At 33.9% G+C, this 24507-nt stretch overlaps 1 protein-coding gene across 1 annotated transcript; it reads right to left on the bottom strand.

Moving 5' to 3' along the window:
- Window positions 1-536: 536 nt before the first annotated feature.
- Window positions 537-24462, bottom strand: LOC125680849 (dolichyldiphosphatase 1-like). Its single transcript, XM_048920633.2, has 8 exons — window positions 24300-24462; window positions 20787-20887; window positions 9858-9942; window positions 8037-8133; window positions 5861-5953; window positions 4691-4819; window positions 4418-4507; window positions 537-3111 (listed from the first exon to the last, which is right to left on the bottom strand). The coding sequence occupies exons 1-8, from the start codon at window positions 24460-24462 to the stop codon at window positions 3072-3074; spliced, it is 798 nt and encodes a 265-aa protein (XP_048776590.1). The 3' UTR covers window positions 537-3071.
- Between the last annotated feature and the right edge of the window lie 45 nt (window positions 24463-24507).

Raw genomic sequence — 24507 nt, 5'->3', positions numbered from 1 at the left:
TCTGTGTTTAACGTTAAACCAAGTTGCGACTCTGAAGACAATGTCGTTCTACCAACAACAAAATATAAATAACTGAATTTTTTTTTAACAAAACCACAAAAATTCATAAAGGAACGTATCTACGATTAGAGTAATTACTCAAACGTTCACATGTACTTTTACAAAATGGATCAGATTCTCCAAAGTATCGAGTTTGTAATTTTCCAGTACTAAGTACATGTGCATTCAGTACACCTAAATGACCTTTTATCTTGCGTCTATCTTGTCAGCAGTATTAAGACTTTTCTTGACGATTTTGATATTACATCAGACAATAAGGTGCGGTCTTCAGATCAGAACTTGACTCTCATATTTGATCCCTTATTTAAAGGCTGATAACCATATAGGCAATGACTTATTCACTTTGTACATCTGAGTGCAATGATCTTATTTTGCAAAACTTGAAGGATTTTAAAGGATTTGTGTATTTACAAAACATGATAACCTTCTCTCTCTCTGTCTGTCTCTCTCTCATATATATTGATATGTACACTGAATTGGTGTTGTTGGTTTTATTCCACATATATATATATAAATAATTAAAGAGTTTATTTAATAAAATTATAAAGTCCCTATTTCAATATCAGAATTGACAACCACATTTCTAACACTTTATCCTCCAATATAACACTTCCCAAAACATTGAAATCCATACACTTCACATCAACGATTACATTAAACAACATGCAGTAAAAACTACATAAACGGTACATTCAGTAATTAATCTTGTATCTTTTCATAGACTAAAGATAATTAAGAGAAAGAATGCAAATGTAATGAAGCCATCAGTGCCAGGTGAGAACATTTTTTTTTACCTGGCAGCCACCAGAAATTTATATGACGACCGTCACATAACTCTTAAGTGATGGCTGCCTGAAAAAGATGCGGTGTTAGCCAGATAATTATTTTTCTCACCTGGCACTATCCAGCTTCCGTACAAATAGGCATTAAGCTTTAATATGGTGACTTTTCTCAAATCACAATTGTTACATGTAGTTTATATTGAACAATTACTAATTAGTGAAAAAAAGTGACATGACATTGCTATCAATCAGCACTTTCACTTCGAAATTTAATGCATTGAATGAATTTTTCATATGCTTAAGAGTGAAGTACAGAAATGTAACTGACAGATGACTTAATTAAATTATCCTTGAAAAAATATATTTTCTCTGCTAGCATGAATACTATTTCTAATGATCAAAAACTATGACATTTCAGCAGTATTCTCCATAGTTAAAAAGAATAGTGAGTCTATATAACAATTATAAACTCATCCCACCACAATAAGCTTGTGCAATAATTTAACTAATAACCAATCGATGATACAGTTGTCTAATAATGCATGTTAATATTTCAATCAATAATGAAGAGATGGGAAGATTATTTCAGTACATTATATATATACATTAATATTACAACACATTACATTACGAATTATATATCTTTGGTTTTAGGTATAAAAGAATATTCATTTACAAAGAAATCACTTTTGTAAAAACTAACTTTGGAAAACAAATGATAAAAATACCAGCTTCAAGTAAGCAATTATGTTAGTATCCCAGGGTGTAACTCTAATGACTTCTCATCCATGTACATAAATTTTATAAACATTCTTGCATGTATATTCCTGTTAACAAATATGAATTAAAAAACTGTCATGGGTGAAAACCTTAATGACTTCACATTAACAATCAGTTGAAAAAAATGATGCACTCAAGCTGCAATGTTGTTTATGGTATGATAAATTTACTGAAGTTCAAGTCCATACAGATTATTTAGTACAGGAACACCTGTGTCAAAACCATCCACTCCTCAAAATACACCACCATTCAATCTACTCCTCAAAATACAATACCATTCTGTCAAAATAATCTACTTTTAAAATACAGATTTGTTTGATAGAATTTTTTCTATTTCTTAATCTCTACCAAAGACTTAGTCCTTAACAGGCATTGGTTAATAAATCTGTCTCTTGATGAGCAGGTTCGTAACCAGAATTTCCCAGAGGAGGTGCAAATTTCTGGAATAATGAGGTTTTCTCCATATATAAATGACACCAAGTTTCTAAAACACATTATGGGTAAAAATATGCCCTATATAGCATACTGATAATGAAAATCAGTGGTTAAATACTGTTTCCTGTAAATTGTAGGCTTTGATAGTGCTAAAACATTTCTTAAATGAGTGTGTGCAAATGCAGCTTTGCACCTCCCCTGCTTACACTGGCCTGATGTGTATGTGTATGTGATATAAAGAGAAAATTCCTTGAAAATCAAATCAAAATCTTAATATCATTGATTCTTTTTTTTTTTTTTATTATTATTATAATTTCCCTGTCAGAGAATAAATACAAATGTTCTGACACAAATATACTTTTGAGCTCTAAAAATATCATTTATAAAATCCAAAACTGGAGGACAGTCAAATACTTCATAGACAAATGTACATATAACTAGTATACTTATAAATAAACATTGATCACAAACAGCAAAAGTACAGAATGCTACATGTATATAATTATTCTAAGTTATTTTATACTTGCAATACAATACATATAAAAGTAACATTAAAATACAAAATAAGAGTTTAACATTTATTTTTGATTAAATAATGCACGACATTAAAACGCCAACCATCACTAAACTGTCTATACTCTAGTCCATTAAAATGCACAATAGAAGCAAATTCATGGACCATTTTAATGATATTCTTATCTATTCAATAAATAAATAATAGAAAATGTACATGTATTTCTGAATCAGCAAAATTAAAGACCCACCACACTGCATTTCTCTCCCAAACTAATCACAGTTGCATGCTAAATTTCTTTAGCAACTATTATATGAACAATTAATGGGGACTTCTTCAATCTTTTGAATATTTTCTCCCATTCCAAACACAAGGAATCATGGGAAATTCCCAGTCAGCTCACATTCAGCCAACCATTGACTTTGGAGTTGGAGGGAGAGACTAGCACAATGCTGACAGATCAGGGGATCCACAACCAGACTGGCTACCTGTCTCCACCGTCACTGAGACTTACGACCAGTTACTTTCCTTTGTCTATTCCTAAAAGTATTCATACTGCATATTAAGTATCTGAGACAATGCTCACAGGTCTAAATGAGTCATGCCTATTGAATCATACTACCAGAGTTGACGAAAGATGCCAGACTACCAGATATCTCTGGTAAATTTTAAATTTGTCCGATAAAACTTAGAACCTCATCTGACAAACTGTCCGGTAGATATTAGCAGACAAAAAAAAAATAAGGATCATATCTACGTTGTTTGTTGACTTTTATGCAAACAAAAACTTATTTTGGCAAAGTTAACTTGCTTTTATACAATGAACTTGCTTTTCCAGAAATTGTAAGCACACTCTGTGTGTATACTTTCAATATTACGCTTGCCATTCTACTTCTGATTGTGTGGTCTATCAAATGGTTGAACATTTGTTGTTCAGACAAAAAAAAAAGTTGAAAGTTTAAACACAGGTGCTTGTCAACGTGGGGCTCCCTTTAGTTTAAAACAAAATATTTTTAGAATAAATATAACCATTCACTTCTGTGGCAATACCTCTGAGTTTTGTCAGTCAAAAATGGTTAAATTTGTTCTATAAATATTTTTTGTAAACATGGAGAGGGGGGGGGGGGTGTGTCTGGTTAATATATCCACAAGCACCCAAGAGCAAAGAGGATGAAAATCAAACAACTACAACAAAATAGATAAGAAAGTTTAATCCTGTGTGATAAAAAATAAAGAGCCGTTAAACACAAGTTAATGTTTTGAACTGTCACACTCAAGGCTTGAAAATATAAGAAGTTGAAACAATTTCAGTGTTTTTAAAAAAAAAAATTTCTACTAAATCTTTAAATTATCCGGTAGATGTTTTAAATTATCCTTAATCTACAGGATATAATGTCTGGTATATTTTTTTTTTACACTCTTTCACCAACTCTGATACTACAAATATGTAAATAACCTAAATACTATTTTCCCATAATGCTGTTCCTTTTTGTACATTGCAAAATCATCATATCCCTCTCTCACAAACTTTGAAAACAGACTCAGTGTATATGTTGGTACATGTATTTCCAATTGAACTGTCAAGCACATGTCTTATCTGGATGATGTGTAATAACAGTATTGTAAGAATTAGCATACTTTGTATTTACAGTATCGTAAGAATTAACAAACCAGGATTGTGATCATAATGAATTAAAATTAATATACAATGTACCTGGATTCTGATGATGTGTATTTACAGTACTGTAAAAATTAACCTGGATTATGATCATGATGAATTAAAATTAATATACAATGTACCTGGATTCTGATGATGTGTATTTACAGTTGTGTAAAAAATAGATACCTGGATTCTGATCTAGATGATGTGTACTCAAACCACATAACATGTGGAATTAAAGTAGAATCTCTCAGCATTAAAAACTCTCCAATAGGACTAGACAAAAACAGAAATAAAAAGAAGCCTGTAGAACAGTACATATATTTCACAAGTTATAAGATTCAAAGTTTACCAAATAATAATCTTTATGCTATTATATATCCTGCATGTATTGTATGGAGTCACAAACAAATAATAATTTTTAAAAAGAATGAAATGTTGATTTAATTTTGAACTTACTGAGAGGCTAAATGAGGAAAACATGGTGTCAATACAAGTTGCACTACAGCAAACCAAAGAGCTCCAAGAAAAATCCCTAAAAGTGCCCCACAGGATACCTGCCCAAATGTGTGGTAACCTAGGTACACTCTGAAAAGAAAAAGGTGTATCAATGGTTACAACATACAATGAACAGTTCTGCTTTACAATGATTCTTATATAAATTTTCTAAGGATGAAAAGAACCATGCACAAAAGATTCAACCCTCCCCTATATTTTCTGCCTACTATGTATGTGTATTCTCAAATTCATGACCAAGTTGTATAGATTGCCTGTTAGAAGAAGTTATAGTAAATTAACACATAAAAAGATAAGAAAATTCATATATAGGGGATAACAATATTTCCCATGCTTTTGCCTCTGATATCTCTACAAATTGTAATGATAGCCATTTCCTCATGAATGCATTGAAGTTGTGAGCAATGCACTTATGAATATTGATAAATATAGTATGTCTATTTTAACTGCTAAGAATTCTGACAGAAATGAAATTAAAATGTAAACAAAAATTAAAAAATCTTAATTGCAACCTTTCATGGCAGCATACTTTTCATGAAGTGCTACCCCGCTTCCTGAAGCATGCAGACATAATGCATCGCAGTTCATACCTCCAAGTAGCTATAGATTACAGGAGCATGCCACTACTCCCAGTATGTAAAAATGAAATAATTTTTTTGTATTTATTCTAGATTATGTATATTTAATTTTTCAAGTAATCATTGTCTGAAAATAACAGATTACACTAAGCCTGTGTATCATGTCAAATAACAATATACAGTATATGGTAAATGTATATAAATTGATAATACTAAAAGTCTATGTCAAACTAAATCAAAGTCTACCATTTCATCTAATCTAAAATTTTATGGATTTTCACCTGAAATTTCTTCAAGTTAATACATGTACAAAAATGTACTTTTTGTTCTGTCAAGCATACATTTTCTCTGTTGACTCAGCATCTGTGATATCTGCACCAATCCAAGACATAAAATGTCTAATTTTGTGGCAGACCTTGTTAATATCCAGTGTAGCTGAGTAATTCTTAGAATGTGACTTTTTTTGTATTGTCAAGTGCCCATGGTTTAGTCATTAAGAGACATCTTATTATCTTTCTATGAACAGGGAACTTACCTACTATATACAACTGCTGATGATAAAGTAAAGCAGACAATACTGACTAAATATTTCCATAAATCGTCCATCAAGCTGTGATTTCTGTATACCCTGTAAATAGATATGATGGGATATCATGTATATACTGTTACAGCTTTCATTTTGCTCCTGGATATTTCATTGTATCTTAACATCTAAATCCATATTTAAACAGTTTAAAATTCACTATTTATATATGTCCATTCTATTTAAATGTTTAATAGGTCAGTTATATTCACTGCATTTTAATTTCATGGTTTTGATATACATAAAAAATCATGAAAATTAATCTGTATCCAAAAAAAAACAAAAACCATTCGGTTTACCTTAGATCATTTAAAATTAAATATTTTTTGAAATTATTATATGCAATTGAATTTTTTCTTGAAATCTGTAGGACTGCATGACCAGAACTTTTGAAATATTCCTGGATTATTGACAAATTAATTTTGTACAATCTTTTTAACCAGCAAATCAATTTCTATAATATCATACACATTCAAGTAATCAGATGACTTTATCTGAATTTAAATAACATTGTAACAAGAGAATTTCAACAGCCTGAGTTGCTCACCTGACCTGCCTTGAATTATTTCAGAGAAGGCCATTTTCATGATGTTTCCTACTTGTTAACAATAATGAATGTATTATTTCAGATATTCAAGGCTTTCCATTAAAATATATGCTTCTTTGTTCGGTCATGTGCTTCAATAGACCCCCCCTCCCCCTTTTTTTTCAGTGGGTGGTCATTTAAGTTGGTTTAGGAAGGCACATTAAAATTTCTTAATTATTTCGAAATAGTATTATTTAAGCTTGTATGTATTTAATCAATATAGCTTATCAAATATATATATATATGTACTCACTCAATACTTCACTGTACAGCTAAACATACATGTACTTCTGAATCCAAAATATTGTATGTATTAATTGTTATATTCTTAACTTAACCGGCACATAGTCATATCCTCCCTTTTTATCATTGTTTATTTTTTCTCTTATTTGTAAATTTCTTTTTCTTCAATCATTTTGTTATATTTTCATGTACTATATTAATTTTATTTTGTCATAACTGACCTTTGACCAATGGAAAGGGCTTATATAGGCATTGTGCCTGCTGCCTAATCCTATTTATGTATGTATTTTCTATATATACATGAATAAAATGCTGTTGAAATCAATCAGTATAGCTTGCCTTACAAAGACACCCCCCCCCCCCCCAAAAAAAAGAGTGCTGATTGCAAAAGTTCATTCCTTTTAATGAAAAACTTTTGATCAAAATTTCATCATAAATCACATTTCACTTTTATATGAACAGATCTGATTTTAATATAATTATAGTGCTTTCAACTGAGATCATCTAATTTTCAATTCTGATACATATGTACCAACAAACTAACCAATATACCAAAGCTCTCATTGATTATTTTGTCGCAGATGGTCCTTGCTGGTGATTAGATGATTAATTTACAAACTCTGCCACACCTACGGAATGATCAGATTTTGTGGTATGAAATCAATAGCTTGAATGAATGTTCATGTCTTGGTGATATATCAGATAGTTTGTCCATGATGAAAGATTGTCAAGAAAACAGTTAGATTCAAGACAGCAAGAACAGAGGTCGATAGATAGACAGTTTTTACATTACTGAATTTTCAGTATACATTGTACTGACATTATGGTCAAATCTACATGCTTAATTTCTAATACACTAGATGCTTTATAAATATCCATGTCCGAGATATTTAAAAAGATTCATTCTACTTTTGTACTTGATTTTCAATCCTCAGAATGTGGAAAAACACTTAATTAATTAGCACAATGTTAACATCATTCATTATAAATATGTGTGCTAGCTTAATTTTTCAATAGTACTGCACACCTGTGTGTATGTCACCATAATGATTTTTTTTTATGTGCTTGTCACAAGTAATATCCATATGTTTCTGTTTGGGTTTATATCTACAGGAAGTGCATTATAGACTAAGCATCTTAGAGTTTTTTAAATCTGTTTCCTACGTGACGGTCATTGTAACCATTCCACTCATCCAAGCAATTAATTGTTGTGTTACTTGTTACTGGTCAGAATGAATCAGTAGATTTAAAAAAAACCTCTGTATTTGTCATTGGTTTTGTTAAATTCCATTGATTTACCTTATGAATAAGAAGAAAACCATATAAGTTGAGAAAAACCATGTGAACTGAGCATGACTTGATGGCATCCCATATTCAGTGTAAAGTACTGCACGATCTGGAAATAAAATAAGATTATTGTCTGAAAACAGTCAGTGTGGTTGGTATTAACACAGGCAACAGTCTGGTTAGCATTAACACTGTGGTCTAGGTTGGAAAACACCAAAGCAAATCAATACTCCCCATAATCAGGGTTGTTTGAAATAACCCTTCATAATCAGGGTTTGAACAAACTTGATTTTACACTACAAAGGTTGTTTAAAATACTCCCCATAATCAGGGTTTGAACAATCTTGATTTCACACTATAAGGGTGGTTCGAAAATTATTGAGACAATCTGACTCGCCATAATTCCTCTATCATAATTATGATAATGATTAATCAAAATAGGCATATTTGTACAGCAATACACATATCTCATTAATAATGAAATATAACAACATCTTCTGTCTTTCACTTTCTATACGTAGTTTAAGATATATACAGGTGACTCTCGATAACTCGAAGTTCAAGGGACCTGGATAAAACTTTGAGAAATCGAGAGTTCGAAATTCAGAAATTGAGAGTTCGAAATTCAGAAATTGAAGGTCTGCCAGTATGGTTCAGATTTTACAGTAACCAGAAATGTTTACCAAAAAGATCATATGATATCGTTTTAACAACATCGTTTTGACATGTTTTCCTTCATATTCGTCATTTTGCATTAATAAAAACATTTCAAAGTTTATGTATTTATTAAATTTTGTTCTTTAGTCATGCTTAGATAGGCTTACAAAACCAAGTTCCGATGAAGCTTTACTATCGCAAACTAAACAGAGTACAATATGTCGCTTTACCCAATGCAAAAATTCTAACGAATGAGTAAAACGATATTTTAGAGTAACTTTACACATAGAACAAACTCGAGAAATTTAACTGTCTGTAGATTTCCAAATTATGTATAAAACTTACTCTCTTGTTGTCACGTCAAAACAAATTATATATTTTATTCACAGTCGGATTATAAAAAATTTTAATCATCACAACACAAAACCCCAGTGCAAGGTGTAAACTGACCGATTAGCCAATTATATACTCAAGTGTTTGCAAATCTACATGTAACTTATTTTCACTATCTGATAAAATTGCTTGTAGGACCCCCTAGAACAAGGCTCTTCTTTTGAAGAACTTGAATCCTCTTTATACAAGGATACCTTGAGGCAAGTTTGGTTGAAATTGGTCTAGTGGTTATTGAGAAGATGAAACTGTGAAAAGATAAAAACCATACAGACAGATACTGAACAAGAGAAAAATCCCATTTATATTCAGCTCTGATGAGTTAAAAAAAAGGGGGGATGAAAGATTGTAAAGACACTAAAACAAATAAGTGATTATCAAATAAAAATAACTATAATTGTATGAAAACAAGCTACTATCAAAGTACTGGTATTTGGAAGAGGAACATGTACTAAATTTACTAGCATCTCTTATATATTATCACTAAAGACACTTTCTCTACTTTTGTCAATAAATTAAAATGGACAGTGTACAAGATCATTACATTTTTTAAAATCTTGTTCTGTGAACAAAATGGTAAATGTAATTACCATTTTTATCAATAGGACCACATTCACATAATCCAGGAAAAGGACAGTTTTTCCCATCCGGGTTTTAACATTCTAGGTATAGGATATGGTAAATTCCTAGAATATTGATATTTTATGATTTTCTATCCTTGACCAAACTAATAATTTATGAAATATTTACATACCCAGTAACATCTGTTTTAAATTTTACTCTTACCTCTTAGTGGCCTCTTTTCTCGGATCATATGCTTTAGAATCCAGTTACATGCTTCATTCAGCAGATGACCAGTAAAATAAGAAATCTGTAATAACAAACACATGACAAAGTACAAATACAATACATTTCTTGAAATTTAATTCCTAATTTTGTGCTTGCTCTAATAACTATTCCAAAAGATATGAATTATCTCAGAGAACTTTCTGAAGAAAATGCCAATAGGTTTTAACAGTCACCTGGATGTGCCAATCAAATTTAATCCAAGGCCATCACACAATAATAACAATCTTTACCCCATGTAGAAACCTCTATTATTCCTTCATTACAAAGTTCAAGCCCAGGGGAAATGATTTATCTACTTTTACAAGTGACTTTTTCTTTGCCAAATGACATTAGCGCTCAGTTCCACAACAAATTCAAAGTTTCTTAGCAACCATTGTGCCAAGGATGTCCTTCTAATGCATCTTCATTACAAATCGTGGTGCAGAAAAATAATTCCAACTTTTTTTCTAATAATGACCTTGACCTTTGCAAATGACTAGTGTTCAGGATCAGAACCATTTCCTGTTAGTAAATAATCTTTGTGTCGAGTAATTTTTTTTAATGTCTCAACATTACAATGTGTTGGCTTAGACTAAACATTTTGTTTTTACTGGTTACATTTACCTTGGCCAAATGACACGGATTCTTGGTCAAACCACATCATTTGATGATAATGTAGTAATTAGGGCTATACAGACCGTGGATATCGACCTTTATAAAAAAAAAAATGTAGTTTAAGGACAGTGTCCTTCAATCTCAAACCAGGTTCATTTCGCCCCTGGTAGTCTTCCACCAGGGGTGGTCACGGCACCAAATGTAGTATAGAAGGAGAGAGGAGAAAATCTTTGGCTGGACCAAGAATCGAACCCGGGACCCCTGCATTACTTAAGTCAGGTGCTCTAACCACTGGGCTATCCAGGCAGATATCCACGGTCCATATAGCCCTAATTACTACATTCCTCCCTCCTTAAGTTCAATTATAATTTTTTTTATTATTGTCTTCCAATATCTCCTCTCTCCTTTAAATACAATAACAAACCTTTCAGATACGTAGGAAATTCTAAACACTTTCCATTACAAAGTAATAACTCCAACAAAAAGCAAGGTTTCCATGGCTACATCTAATCAAAGGTGTATCAAACAAAACGAGTAACAATTTACTTCATGTTATCAATGGCAGTCCATGCAAACTCTACAAAAACTATCAGTGTACATGTAGCACATTGTAATCTTAAAATAAGGAATCAAAATCACTTGTATTGTAATATCTACATAAAATGGACATACAGCAAAATAAAATAAAACAAGCATTCTGTAAGTTCTGCATCGCAATATATGTCCCCTACCACCCCCAATGCCACAGGTCATGACAAATGTTAAACTTAAGAAATTTCATGGAACCCACACAATAAAAAGTATACAAAGAATTCTTGAGACAAGAATGAAAGAAGTACAGTCAACCACGAAACTATAATTCTTAAATATGTCAACCATGATGAAAGTGAAACTTAATCTGTATGATATCTACTGCTGATACTATGACCTTGACCTTTAAAAACAATAGGCATCTTCCTCTCATCATGGTGATCAAATGTACCAAGATGTATGATCCTGGAGCTTATGATTTATTTTGCATAAAGGTCAAGCAGACAAACGATACTATACCATAATACTTGCCGTCTTTGACGGACATACATTAAAATAAAGATTTTCCCTTTATATTCGCATGTAAAACTTTGATCCCTATTGTGGCCCCAACCTACTGTAGGGGGGCATGATTTTAACAAACTTGAATCTGAACTATGTCAGGAAGCTTTCATGTAAATTTATTCTTTCCTAGCCCAGTGGTTTCCTGAGAAGAAGATTTTTCGAGATTTTCCAAATAAATTTGCATGTAAAACTTTGATCCCCTATTGTGACCCCACCCCACCCCTGGGGGCCATGGTTTTGACAAACTTGAATCTGCACACAGGAATTTTAAAAGTAAATTTGTACTTTACCAGCCCAGTGGTTCTTGAAAAGAAGATTTTTTTTCAAGATTTTCCCTATATATTTGTATATAAAATTTTGATCCCCTATTGTGGTTCCCCCTCCCTCCCGCCAAGGGATCATGATTTTAACAAACTTGAATCTGCACTATGTCAGGAGGCTTTCATGTAAATTTCAGCTCTTCTGACCCAGTGGTTCTTGATAAGATTTTTAAATGACCCCACCCTATTTCTGCAGTTTTGTGATTATCTCCCCTTTGAAGAAGACATGACCCTTCAGTTTAACAAACTTGAAAGCCCTTCACCCAAGGATGCTTTGTGTCAAGTTTGTTTGAAATTGGCTCAGTGGTTCTGAAGAAGTCGAAAATGTAAAAAGTTTACAGATGGATGGCTATCAGAAAAGCTCAGTTGAGCTAACAAAAACTTGACCTGAATATTCTCATGAAATATCTACTATATACCAAATTTCAGTTGAACATGCACATATGTAGCTGATGAATAGAAACTGAATTATGACAGAATAATGTTAAAGGGTAACACTAAATATACACCAGTCATTTCATAATGGAGACATAGAAACTGCAAAATTTTGAGTAATCACAAAAATCAATTTTATACGCCAGTCATAGATGACCAGGCAGATGGTATGGCACAGTGCATCTGTCTGTCAGCACATTGCACCAGATCAAAACTACATACAAGTCTAGGATCAGCAAACTTGGTACACTTTCCCAATTGGGAAAAGCCTTGGGGTAAAGCCTATTGTTTTTTCAATGTCAAAGGATAGACAGACAGAAATGCATGTATTTTGAATATTTTACATGATATTAAAAAGGGATATTTGTCAGTAAACTCATTGGGTAGTTTTAAAAGAACAAACAAGATAAAAACAGCATATCCCTTTGCAATTTTTCAAGCTTTTTCAATGAAGTCACATAGTGACCTTAACCTTTAGACCCTAAACTACCTCTCTTGTTAAACGAAGCTATATGTAAATTATCAAAATAAACCAAAAAAAATGTGGCCTGTAGTGTCTACAAGCTTTTTCTCTGAAGTTCCGTAGTGTCCTTGACCTTTGAACCTCCCCAAAATCAATAGTGTTCTTTCTCTTTTGAAAACAATCCTATATGTGAAGTATGAAATGAATCAAGCAAAAAATGTGGCCTGTAGAGTGTCATTTTAAAAATATGAACATGATGTTGTCACAATTAATCCATACATGAAATAGGTATTGTTGAGGTTGATCCTGGTGATCTAAAATTGACTCCTGGAATAATGATTATGAGTGGAGATCAAATTAATTGGCTTGTACCTAATTAATAATAAACAAGGATGGAGTAGCACACCATTAAATAGGTCAATTGGACTGGCCAGTGGCAATAATACCTTGACATCACAGGTAAACCACAGAAATCAATGAGGCACATTGCTTTTTCACACCACCCTATGGTAATATAAACATTTGGCCCTTTGGTCTATTTCACTCCTGGCCATTCTTGATTAACCCTCTGACCAATTAAGTGACTGGTATTATGAGGAGGAATTGCACTTGTTTATTACCTGATATATTTTTTAAATGGCATGTGTCTGGTGTCTGGTTTTCAGAGGTGGCTGGTTTCGTTAGAGTTCATTTGTAAGGAAATGTTAAATTTCTGCCAAATCTTTAAAAATCTGTCCATATTTAGGGAGGACTGGTTTTCTGAGGGATCAATTTGGAGAAGTTTCACTGCATTTTGAAAATTGATGATTTTTTGCTTTTTAACTGTACTTTACTAGAGTTATTTAATCTTTCTAAAATTTGATATTCATTTGACCAAACTCTAGTTTATTTGGACATGCCAAGTCTTTCATTAATTATCACTGCATTACTTAATATATTGGATGGGCAGAGTAAGCATTGTGCTTGTATGCCAAAATCTGTGGTGTTGGTAATTTGCCTTTTGACATCTTCAATAACATGTCAAGCTAATTCGAGTGAATGCATATCATTTGAATGATCCTGGAATTTACAAATTACAAACAGTGATGCAACAATAGGTTTTGCTTGCCCAGAATCTATCCTGAGAATTCAGAAGACTGCCACTGAATAAGTGGCAAAAAGGAAATTAATAAAAGGAAAACTTGTTGATAAAAGCACATCATATAATTTAAATCTATATTTGATTTCACCAAACATGTTGCGGCATACAATGTTATTAAGCATAATAATGGGAAAAAAATGTATAATCTGACAAATGAGTACTTTGTTTACACAAAAGTTATAACAATTGCAAGTATAGTGCAGCTGCATTAGTACACAGAAATATTGAGATACAGGTACATGTGTGTTCATGTACACAGAAACCTGGCCAGTGTGTACATGTAAGTGTAATTATCATTATTAAATATTTGAATAAACAATCTAGAACTGGTTCCTAAGGTTGTTATGCCTAGGGGTGATACTGGAGATAAGCACCCAGTTTCAAATAAGTGCTCCTATGGGCGTGCGAAAAATATAGCCTCTGACAACCAAAGTCCAGCTCCTGACCTTCTCGTGGTGGAACTGTTTCAACGAACAGGAGAAGGGGCAAAGGCGAGACCCTGGTGCCTTAAAACCAGTGCTTGGGGTGGATGGAGCTCCTCAGCCTTGGAAGGCAATTCATCTAAGAGAAGGAAAACTCTGATTTCAAACCCGGCGTTGAAAGTCGTTAGTTGTTCACAACATTCAAAACATGGGTAGACAGGACTCAATGGCCATGGTCGGCAACCAGTCTAGGAGAAAGAGACTCTGATGTAAAAACTACTCTGCAGGTTTCAAAATCCAACCCTATATCGAAAGATAAGGAATTTGTGGGGTGACAATCTGTCAAACTAAGGGATATGGTGAAGCTGAAGGGCCAACCCCCCATCTGTGGATAAAATCGGTTACAGAAACAACCATAGAAGCAAATCCTCTTACTCGTCAAAGACTAGAGATAGAGGTAAACCAAACCCCCCAAACATGAGTTCAACGAATGACGCGAAAGCCGAGAAAGTTGTTCTCACCAAAACATCCAACAAGAATTGCGTGCTGGAACATCCGCACGCTACATCAAAGTGGTAAGTGTGTCCAAGTAGCTAAAGAAATGGATAGATACAACATTGAAATACTAGGCTTAAGTGAAGTTAGATGGAACACATCTGGTATAACAACAATAAGCACAGGGCACACCATCGTATATTCGGGAAATCCAAACATAAATGATCCACATGAGAAAGGAGTTGGATTTTTACTCAACAGAACATCAAAGAAAGCACTGTTAGAGTGGAATCCTGTTTCACAAAGAATAATTACAGCAAGATTCGACACAAAATTCCAGAAAACCACCATCATACAAGTCTATGCTCCAACTAATGAGGCTGAAGAATCTGAAAAGGATGATTTCTACAATGCATTGCAATCCACAGTAGATAAAACACCAAAGCGTGACATCCTTATCATCATGGGTGACCTAAATGCAAAGGTAGGATCAGATAGAGTAGGGAGGGAGACAGAGATTGGAACACATGGAATAGGAAATATGAACGAAAATGGAGAGTTATTTGCAGACTTCTGTGCAGTCAATAAATTAATGATAGGAGGAACATTCTTCCCACACAAAACATGCCACAAGATCACATGGGTATCACCAGCAGGAAATGCAGAGAACCAAATAGATCACTTTGCTATATCACACAGATGGAGATCATCACTGCAAGATGTTAGAAACAAAAGAGGTGCCGATGCTGCATCAGACCATCATTTACTAATGGCTACCATCAAACTAAAGCTGCTATCAAAGAAAAAAACAGAACCAAAGAGGAAAAAGTTAAATGTTGCAAAACTAAAGGAACCTTCTACAAAACAAAACTACCAAATAACCTTACAAAACAGATTCTCTGTTTTATCGATCGAAGAGGAAGACCAAGATATTAATACTATATGGGAGAAAACTAAGAAAACCATTATACAAACATGTGAAGAAACCATAGGTTATGTCTAAAACAAACGTAAACATTGGATGTCAGATGACACTTGGGCTAGAGTAGAGGAAAGAAGACAAGCTAAAGAGAAAGTGGTAAGAGCTACAACCAGACACCAAACATGTCAAGCACAGGAGAACTACACCCAAAAAGATCAGGAGGTGAAGAAAAATTGTAAAAAAGACAAAAGAAAGTATGCAGAACATCTAGCACAAGAGGCAGAAACAGCATGTAGTAAAGGAGACATCAAAACTCTCTTTAACATCACCAGACAGCTGAGTGGTAAACCACCGACTACCAATACACCAGTAAAAGATAAAAACGGAAATGTAATAACCAAGATTGAAGAACAACTTAAGAGATGGAAAGAACATTTTCAGGAAGTACTAAATAGACCACCACCGACAAATCCACCTGATATAGAAGCGGGGCAACCACTAGATATAAATATTGAAGAAGTTACAACAGATGAAATAGATAGAGCAATAAAACATCTTAAAAATGGGAAATCAGGAGGAGTTGATAACATTCCACCAGAGGCAATTAAAGCCATGGACTATATGTCAGTCGAGGCCCTTCACCGCCTGATAAACAGAATCTGGAAGGAAGAATAAATTCCAGATGATTGGCGAAAAGGAATCCTTATTAAACTTCCAAAGAAAGGTGACCTTTCCTCATGTAACAACTGGAGAGGGATCACCCTGTTATCCATTCCAAGCAAAATCCTATGTTATGTCATACTCTATCGAATTAAAGCAAAATTAGACAAAATGCTTAGAGATGAACAAGCAGGATTTAGACAAGAGCGTTCCTGTCTAGACCAGATAGCCACCTTAAGAATCATAGTAGAACAGACAATTGAATGGCAAACATCTCTTTATATGATCTTTGTAGACTTCGAAAAGGCTTTTGACAGTATCGACCACCAGGTACTGTGGGATATTCTCAAACACTATGGCATACCTCATAAAATCATCTCTATCATTCAACAGCTTTATGATGGATATAACTGCCAAATAGTTCATGATGGAAACCTGACCGATCCGTTTGATGTCACTACCGGTGTAAGGCAAGGCTGTCTCCTGTCCCCTCTCCTATTCTTAATGGTTATAGACTGGGTAACTAAAACAGCATATAAAAACCCAAAAGGTATACAGTGGACATTACAAAACCGCCTGGAAGATCTTGACTTTGCCGACGATATATGTATGCTATCACATAGATTTCAGGACGCAAAAGAACAGACCATCAGTCTTGAATCAACAGCAAGACAAACAGGCCTTCTAATCAATCCAGTAAAGACAAAGATAATGACAATAAACACTGCTCAGACAGAGAAACTACAAATAAGACACAAAGAAGTAGAAAATATAGAAGAATTCACACACCTGGGCAGTATCATCAGCACTACAGGTGGAACCGACGAAGACATAAAAGCTCGGAAAAGGAAAGCTCAACAAGCCTTTGCTATGCTAAAACCAGTTTGGAGAAACACCACCTTGAGAACTAGTACCAAACTAAGGCTTTTCAACTCTAATGTCAAATCTGTCCTTCTCTATGGGTCCGAAACTTGGAGAGAAACATCAGCATCCATCAAGACACTCCAAGTCTTCTTAAACCGCTGCCTAAGAATCATCCTTGGTGTGAGATGGCCAGATACGATTAACAACAAAGAACTGTGGAAAAGAACCAAACAAGAACCAATTGAGATAACAATTAGAACAAGAAGATGGAAGTGGATTGGACACACATTAAGAAAACCTAACACCAGCATAACTAAACAAGCTCTAGAATGGAATCCACAAGGCAAACGTAAGAGGGGCAGACCGAAAAACACTTGGCGTAGAGGGATCAATGCAGAGTTACAGGCCATCAATAAAACATGGGGAGAAACCAAAAAAATAGCCCAAGACAGAAAAAAGTGGAAAGCTACTGTGGTTGCCCTATGTCCCCCATGGGACGAAGTGGATTAAGTAAGTAAGTAAGTAATCTAGAACTCATAACAGGTATAGTCATTCTTAGAATGGACTTAGTTCTATGCATTGGCAATATCAGCATCAGGGTTGTAAAAATATCTAAAGGAGAAAGGTCATAAAGTGCTCAGCACAGGGCTCTAGCACAGGGACATGTGATGAAAGATTTAATTGGGAAGCTGATAAGTCCTGTGTATGGTTGCAGTCTCTATAAAGTATCACAGAGACCAGCAAGCAAAATGGAAGGTTGAACAAGTCCAGTAGGAGACTGATAAATGGAATGGCTAAATACTAAGATAACCCATGAAAGCTCGATACCTCATTTCTAATGCCATTCATGATTAGCACATATGTTGGTATAAAGGGTTATTTATTTGTGTGGGAAGATAACAGAGTACCCACAGGGAAACACACATATTCTAGTGAGCCACCACCATTGTATAGGAGAGGATTCCACTGTCTATCACAAGGATTGACCCCAAGTTGTGCACTGTGTGCAGTTACTCACTTTTGTCCCATGACTGACTGTTTTTTCTTTGATCTTTAGGAAGTGCATATTACATATTATCAAAAGTGTGGCAATATTCAAGATATCACATATGCGATATCCAACTACTAATATTCCACCGTTTCACAAAAGGAGGTAGGAGGAGTCATGCAAATAAGACAAAGACAAGATTTAATCATGATAGAATTTGCTGAATTCTTTCACAAGACATAAAAAAATTAAATAAATAAAAGAATCAGACTTCATTCTACAGAAAGATAGAATAAGCAGAAGGGGATCTGGGGGTAACGGGTCCTCCCCCAGCGGGATATCTAGGGGTAGTGCCAAAGCAATCTAATTAAAATCAGACTTCTTAGATCCGCGCCGTATACTCTGCATAAAAAGATCTGACATAACCGGATTAGGGGTCATGTTCAGATGAACTTTATATCAGCCAATCAGCGCGTCGGCTTTGAAACCATCGGTGTTTACAATTCAAGGAAAACGGCTGTGATTGTTTGGTTTGAAAGAAAACACATCACAGTTAGATGTGACGTCACAATGCACCATTTACGTCAACTGGCATTATATTCCTCATGTTAATTAAGTAAACTATTTTGAAAACTATTCAAATCGTACCCAATCCTATTCATACATAAATCGCATTTCACAATCAATTTAATTTGGATGAATTTTACATCGTACGATTTATTGTTTGAATGAACGGAATAGATTAGGCATTAATGCGAAAGTTTAAAATTCCTTATGTGAGAAAAAACAATCTTATAGTGTGGAATATACTTCGTGGGAGAGAGATTACTGCAGCTTGTTTACGAATTGCCGGGAACCGCCTAAATAACCATCATTGTGTGGCGCAATCTGACTGGCTGATAGTTCTTATGAATATTTCAAGTGAAAGGTCATGTGGACATGATCCCTATGGGGTTATGTCAGATCCTATTGTAGCGATTGTGAGTGTATCTTAGGATCTGATTTTAATTAGATTGAGTGCCAAAGCTAAAAGGCAGCGCCCCTAGATCAGGGGGTCCAGGGAGCTTAAGACCCCCTCGCCAAAATTGGATATTTTGACTTTAAGAAGCTTTTTAAAAAGTGCTAATAATAGTAAATATTAGTAAATTTGTAAGTATTGGTTCCCTAACCTAGTCTTAGGCAAAGGTCCAACACATTCTACCAACACTTGACTAAAAGGTTCTTCAAAACCTGGACCTTGTCAATGGCCTTAAACATTACTGTCATCTATTTTGCACTACTTTTACGGACATTTTTGTAATTCCCATGTGTTTACAATCACTGTACCTTCTGCTGATTGGGTGATATCATAATGATTCAACCAATGAACGAGAAGAATACATTAGGAAATACTGACCGACAACATATTCTGGAAAATAAGATTCGTAAAATTTATTGAACCTAGAAATTTCCAGAAGCAGCATCGTAATGTAGAGAACGAATTTTTACAGTCCGGAAAGAAGAATTCCACTTTAAAGCGAAGACAAATCATGTCTGATGAATAAAAAAATAAGATGTGTTTGTGAAACACAAATGCCCCCGATAATGACCAATTCTGAAGATGGCCAAGGTCACAAGGGCAAACATCTTGGTACCAGTAGAAAGATTTTGTCAAAAGAAATGCTCATGTACAATATGAAAGCTCTAATATTTACCATTTAGAAGTTATGACCAATGTAAATAAATTAAAAGTAGGTCAAATGTCAAGGTCAAAAGGTTCAATACCAACGGAAAGGTCTTGTCACAAGGAATACTCATGTGAAATATCAAAGCTCTATCACTTACTGTTCAAAAGTTATTAGCAAGATTAAGTTTTCAAAAAGCAGGTCAAACTCCAAGGTCAAAGAGTAAAAAATGTTGGTACCCAAGAAAAGGTCTTGTCACAAGGAATACTCATGTTAAATATCAAAGCTCTATCTCTTACTGTTCAAAAGTTATTAGCAAGGTTAAAGTTTTCAAAAAGTAGGTCAAACTCTAAGGTCAAGGTCACGGGGTCAAAAATGTTGGTACCCACGGAAAAGTCTTGTCACAAGGAATACTCATGTGAAATATCAAAGCTCTATCACTTACTGTTCAAAAGTTAATTGCAAGGTTAAAGTTTTTAAAAAGTAGGTCAAACTCCAAGGTCATGGTCACGGGGTCAAAAATGTTGGTACCCACGGAAAGGTCTTGTCACAAGGAATAGTCATGTGAAATATCAAAGCTCTATATAATATCCGGAAATCGCAAGTTTCGCAAAATAAAAAAATTCCGGGCGGGCCAATTTTTGAGGGCCAGGCGGGGATGATAATTAATCTAGCTATCAATCAAGTTGAATTGGCCTTATTATAGTTTAAATGATAATCAAAGAAAATCACCTTTTTAATGATGTCAGACGTTCCATACACATATTGCATTTATGCTTATAATGATGTAAAAAGACACTTACTGTATGTAAATCTCTTCTAAATAAAATTAGAGTAATAAATCCAGCAATGGTAAATATGGGTAAAAGACTGCACCAAGCTAAAAAATAGCCTACTATGTCACCTGAAAAAGTAAGAACAAATTGTCAGTTAGAATAACTTAGTTCTGTTTGTTCAGACAGAAAATTCTTTCATTATCTTAGATAATTTTCTTTGACATTAAACTATTTATCGAATTAACTAACACTGCAATCTAAATACATGAAATTTTTAACAGCTGCAAAATACGCTGGTTTCGAGATACGCTCGAGTTATTTCCCTTTGAAGAACTCTCGTACATAGTAAGCCGCGAAACAACTTGTTTACATGCGGGAGTGGGACGAATATTCATCACTGCATAAGTGAATGTACTCATTAAGTCTCTCATACGCTGTTTCATCACCCGAATTCAACTGATACACAAACTAAGTAAGTGATAAGTATTCAGGAAGTAATTAGATACATGGAATCCTTATTATATCACGTAATTTTATTGGTCGTAGGTATCATATCCTGGATATTACTTTCAAATATGACATTGTTTTTATGTTTCTGCTTTAGTAAAACATTTCTTTCAATAGTATTTGGTGTTTCCAATATTTACATATTTAAAGAGAAGCCGCTTTTAATACATTTTATCGTCTTCCTCACTGACAGTAGGATCACTCTGTCCCACTTTGGCCCTCAAAGTTCTACTAAAAGTTCTACTAAATGTACCTCCTACACAGGAGAGCTCAAAACTGGCGTATTAAAACTGAATTTGGCCATTTGGTAAATTTGCATCAAGTGTCTAAGCTTAGATTTAAACAAACATACCAAGCAAAAACTATCCTAAATTACAAGACTTATTAATGTTTGTTTTACTAGTAACTTTAGCATGATGAAGGGACTTATCTGAATTTACAAAAGCAATCAATATCATTTCATTCATTTGTATAAAACTGTCATTGCAATTCAAGGAAATGGTATTGTATGTAGTGTTAAAAAATCGGGAAAATTTCATAATCAATAATCGGTCATACACATGAAATCGATATAATCGGTATTTACATGTAGTTATTATAATAAAGTTTATTATTTTTGGAGTTATTTCTATTTAATTTTATGGATATGTGCAGTATACACACTAGCTGGTGTCACTGAATTCCCAATTTTCAATGTGGAGTACACTCTGACTCTCCCCCGCACATGTCTCGACATAAAAGCGGGAGTAACAGTCAGATGAATCTCGGATTAGATATTAATTAGTGTACAAGCGACAATCGATTATGAAAAATAGAATCGATAATCGGAGTCGAAGAGCCAAAAACGATCAACAATCGATTGTCGGCGACAATCGTTTCATCACTAATTGTATGAGATATTATATTGCATTAAAGAGTAAACCCATCCCCTTTAAAGACATATTTTAGCTTGATCTAGGCCATGTTCTGACTGACATAATAAAGCATATGTTAATTATATCAATGTGGATAATATGAAATAAAAGTTGGGGTTTAAGATTTCAACTCAAGCCTGACACTTGTCAAAGGCAAGTACTAGAATCAGGTATATTGTTAATGCATCTGTTAATGATGAACCTTTATTCAGTGTCTGGAAGGAAAAAGTATCCTAAGACAATAGAATAGTGTTAATTAAGCGGGAAAATTTCATAATCAATAATCAGTCAAAATTGGAAGAACTGTATCAATCAATGATCGATATAATTGGTATTTGCATGTAGTTAAATTTTTTATTAGTATTTTGGGGTTATTTCTTTTCAGTTTTATAAATATGTGCAACATACACACATCAATTAGCCTATTATTAACAAGGAATGAAATGGGTGTTTTTCTAGCCATGACATCCAGATTGGCTTTACTTTTAAGAAACCCAAAAAAATTCCAGACATCTGACTTGGCTTTCCCTCGGTAGGGATATATATTTAGTTATCAACTAATCTGATACTCCTCCAACTCTTACTCCAGCTATGACCTGTGCGGGGAAGGGTCAGAGCTGACTTCATATTGAAAAGTGGGAATTCAGCTACCGGTACCCCACCCAGTGTTGCTGCATTGCCTACCTTTTACAACTTTATTTAGCGGATCTACCATCCACGATGCGACAATTTGAAAATCAATTTCAATGATTATCTACAAGTTAATCATGACTAATATTATGCTTTTGCCTTGTAAAATGCTCAAACACTGACAAATGAAGCATCACTTTGACTTTGGTTGCCTCCTTGCCATTCCATTTCTTCGCGCATGATGTCAGCACACAAATACACAAAATTCCAATCGGCATCAAAGTAGTCATGATTAACTTTAAGAATACTCATCCAATAACTGAATCCTATCTAGATTCGTGAAATAAAAGTTGTAAACAGTAGGTAAAGCAGCAATACTAGCTGGTGTCGCTGAATTAACACTTTTCATTATGGAGTCCGCTCTGACTCTCCCCCACACATATCACAATATAAAAGCAGGGGTATGAGTCAGGGAATCTCGGATTAGTTATCAACTTCATGATTGTTGAATTGATTTCAACATCTATAATAATGATGATGATATTGGAAGCCTTCTCTCTTTTCAAATGTATTAATTCAATTAATGCATACATAGTTGATTTGTTTATTGTGGGTTTGTGTTTGGGCGAAAATAAATTTCAAAAAATGGAATTGATGAGCCAAAACGTCCGGCAATCAATTGTCGGTGACAATCATTTCATCACTACAATGGAATACAATTTACATATCAGTTTGTCAGTGGTGAGATGGTGATTGGATGTTTCATCATATAAATCATTTGCTACTAGCAACTTTTCATCTATAAAAAATATATTTCATACATTAGTCAAAAATTTCTGAAGTTAATTTTATAAAATTGAATGGCAGGTTAAAAACAATTTCAACAGCAATTTGATATTTCTACCCGATGATTTTACAATAAAATTATTAATTTCATTAAATAAGGTAATATTCTGCTTGCTTTTTTTTCATTATCAAAGGATTATGATACATATATCTTACAGACTTCTACTTTTATTTCATCCATTACAATGTTTTTCGTCATTTAAAAAAGTTCCCTCAATATTTTAAAGAACAAATTTTATCTTAAACTGTATTTCTGTAGAGCTGTCACAAGATGTAAGAATATTTTTAATAAATGCATTAGTATAAAAGCTTTCACAGCAAAAGTTTCAATGACATTTGCGATAAGAACTTGGTGCCACATCAACAGGTAGACAAATTTTCAGGTTTTATTCTATATATCGGCTGTTTACAATAACACAAATAAGTGGAATATGCGTTCATTGCCAAGCACAGATTCTTTATAATATTGCCAAATCCCATTCCTATTTAAATGAATTTTTGGATTACTTCAAAAGAAGGTGAGCGTTGTACGTGTTACAATGGGAGGTAATCGCAGTATTTTGATTTAAATAATTATCGCACCAGGTGCACTGATGGCCCTGAGCATAAAAAAGAACCCAAAGAATGTAACTAAGAGACAAACCTTTGGGGTATTCTACATGAGTTAATGATATTGAATTCCACACTACATCAGCATAAGCATTATCTGGGTTTATGGTCTGCATTTTGTCAGCATCATCCATTGCACCGGAAATGGTTGTTGCGCTTGCGAGAATACCTATAACGTTTGTAAAAGACAATGTCATTGGCTAGAATAAAAATAATGTAAACAATGTGCCCGAAAGGCTTTG

The sequence above is a fragment of the Ostrea edulis genome, chromosome 2, assembly GCF_947568905.1.
Source record: "Ostrea edulis chromosome 2, xbOstEdul1.1, whole genome shotgun sequence".
Classification (NCBI taxonomy): domain Eukaryota; kingdom Metazoa; phylum Mollusca; class Bivalvia; order Ostreida; family Ostreidae; genus Ostrea; species Ostrea edulis.
The sequence above is the reverse complement of the archived record's forward strand: the minus strand, read 5'-3'. Positions and strand labels throughout refer to the sequence as shown.

Bases quoted from the DNA above. Each gene is read 5' to 3' on its own strand.
- LOC125680849 (XM_048920633.2), bottom strand. From the start codon at position 24,462: ATGACATTGTCTTTTACAAACGTTATAGGTATTCTCGCAAGCGCAACA. The intron at 8,134-9,857 runs GTAAGAGTAAAA...TTTTATTTCCAG, and splicing joins AGAAAAGAGGCCACTAAGAG to ATCGTGCAGTACTTTACACT. The intron at 3,112-4,417 runs GTATCTATTTTT...GAATACTTTTAG, and splicing joins TCATCTAGATCAGAATCCAG to GAATAGACAAAGGAAAGTAA.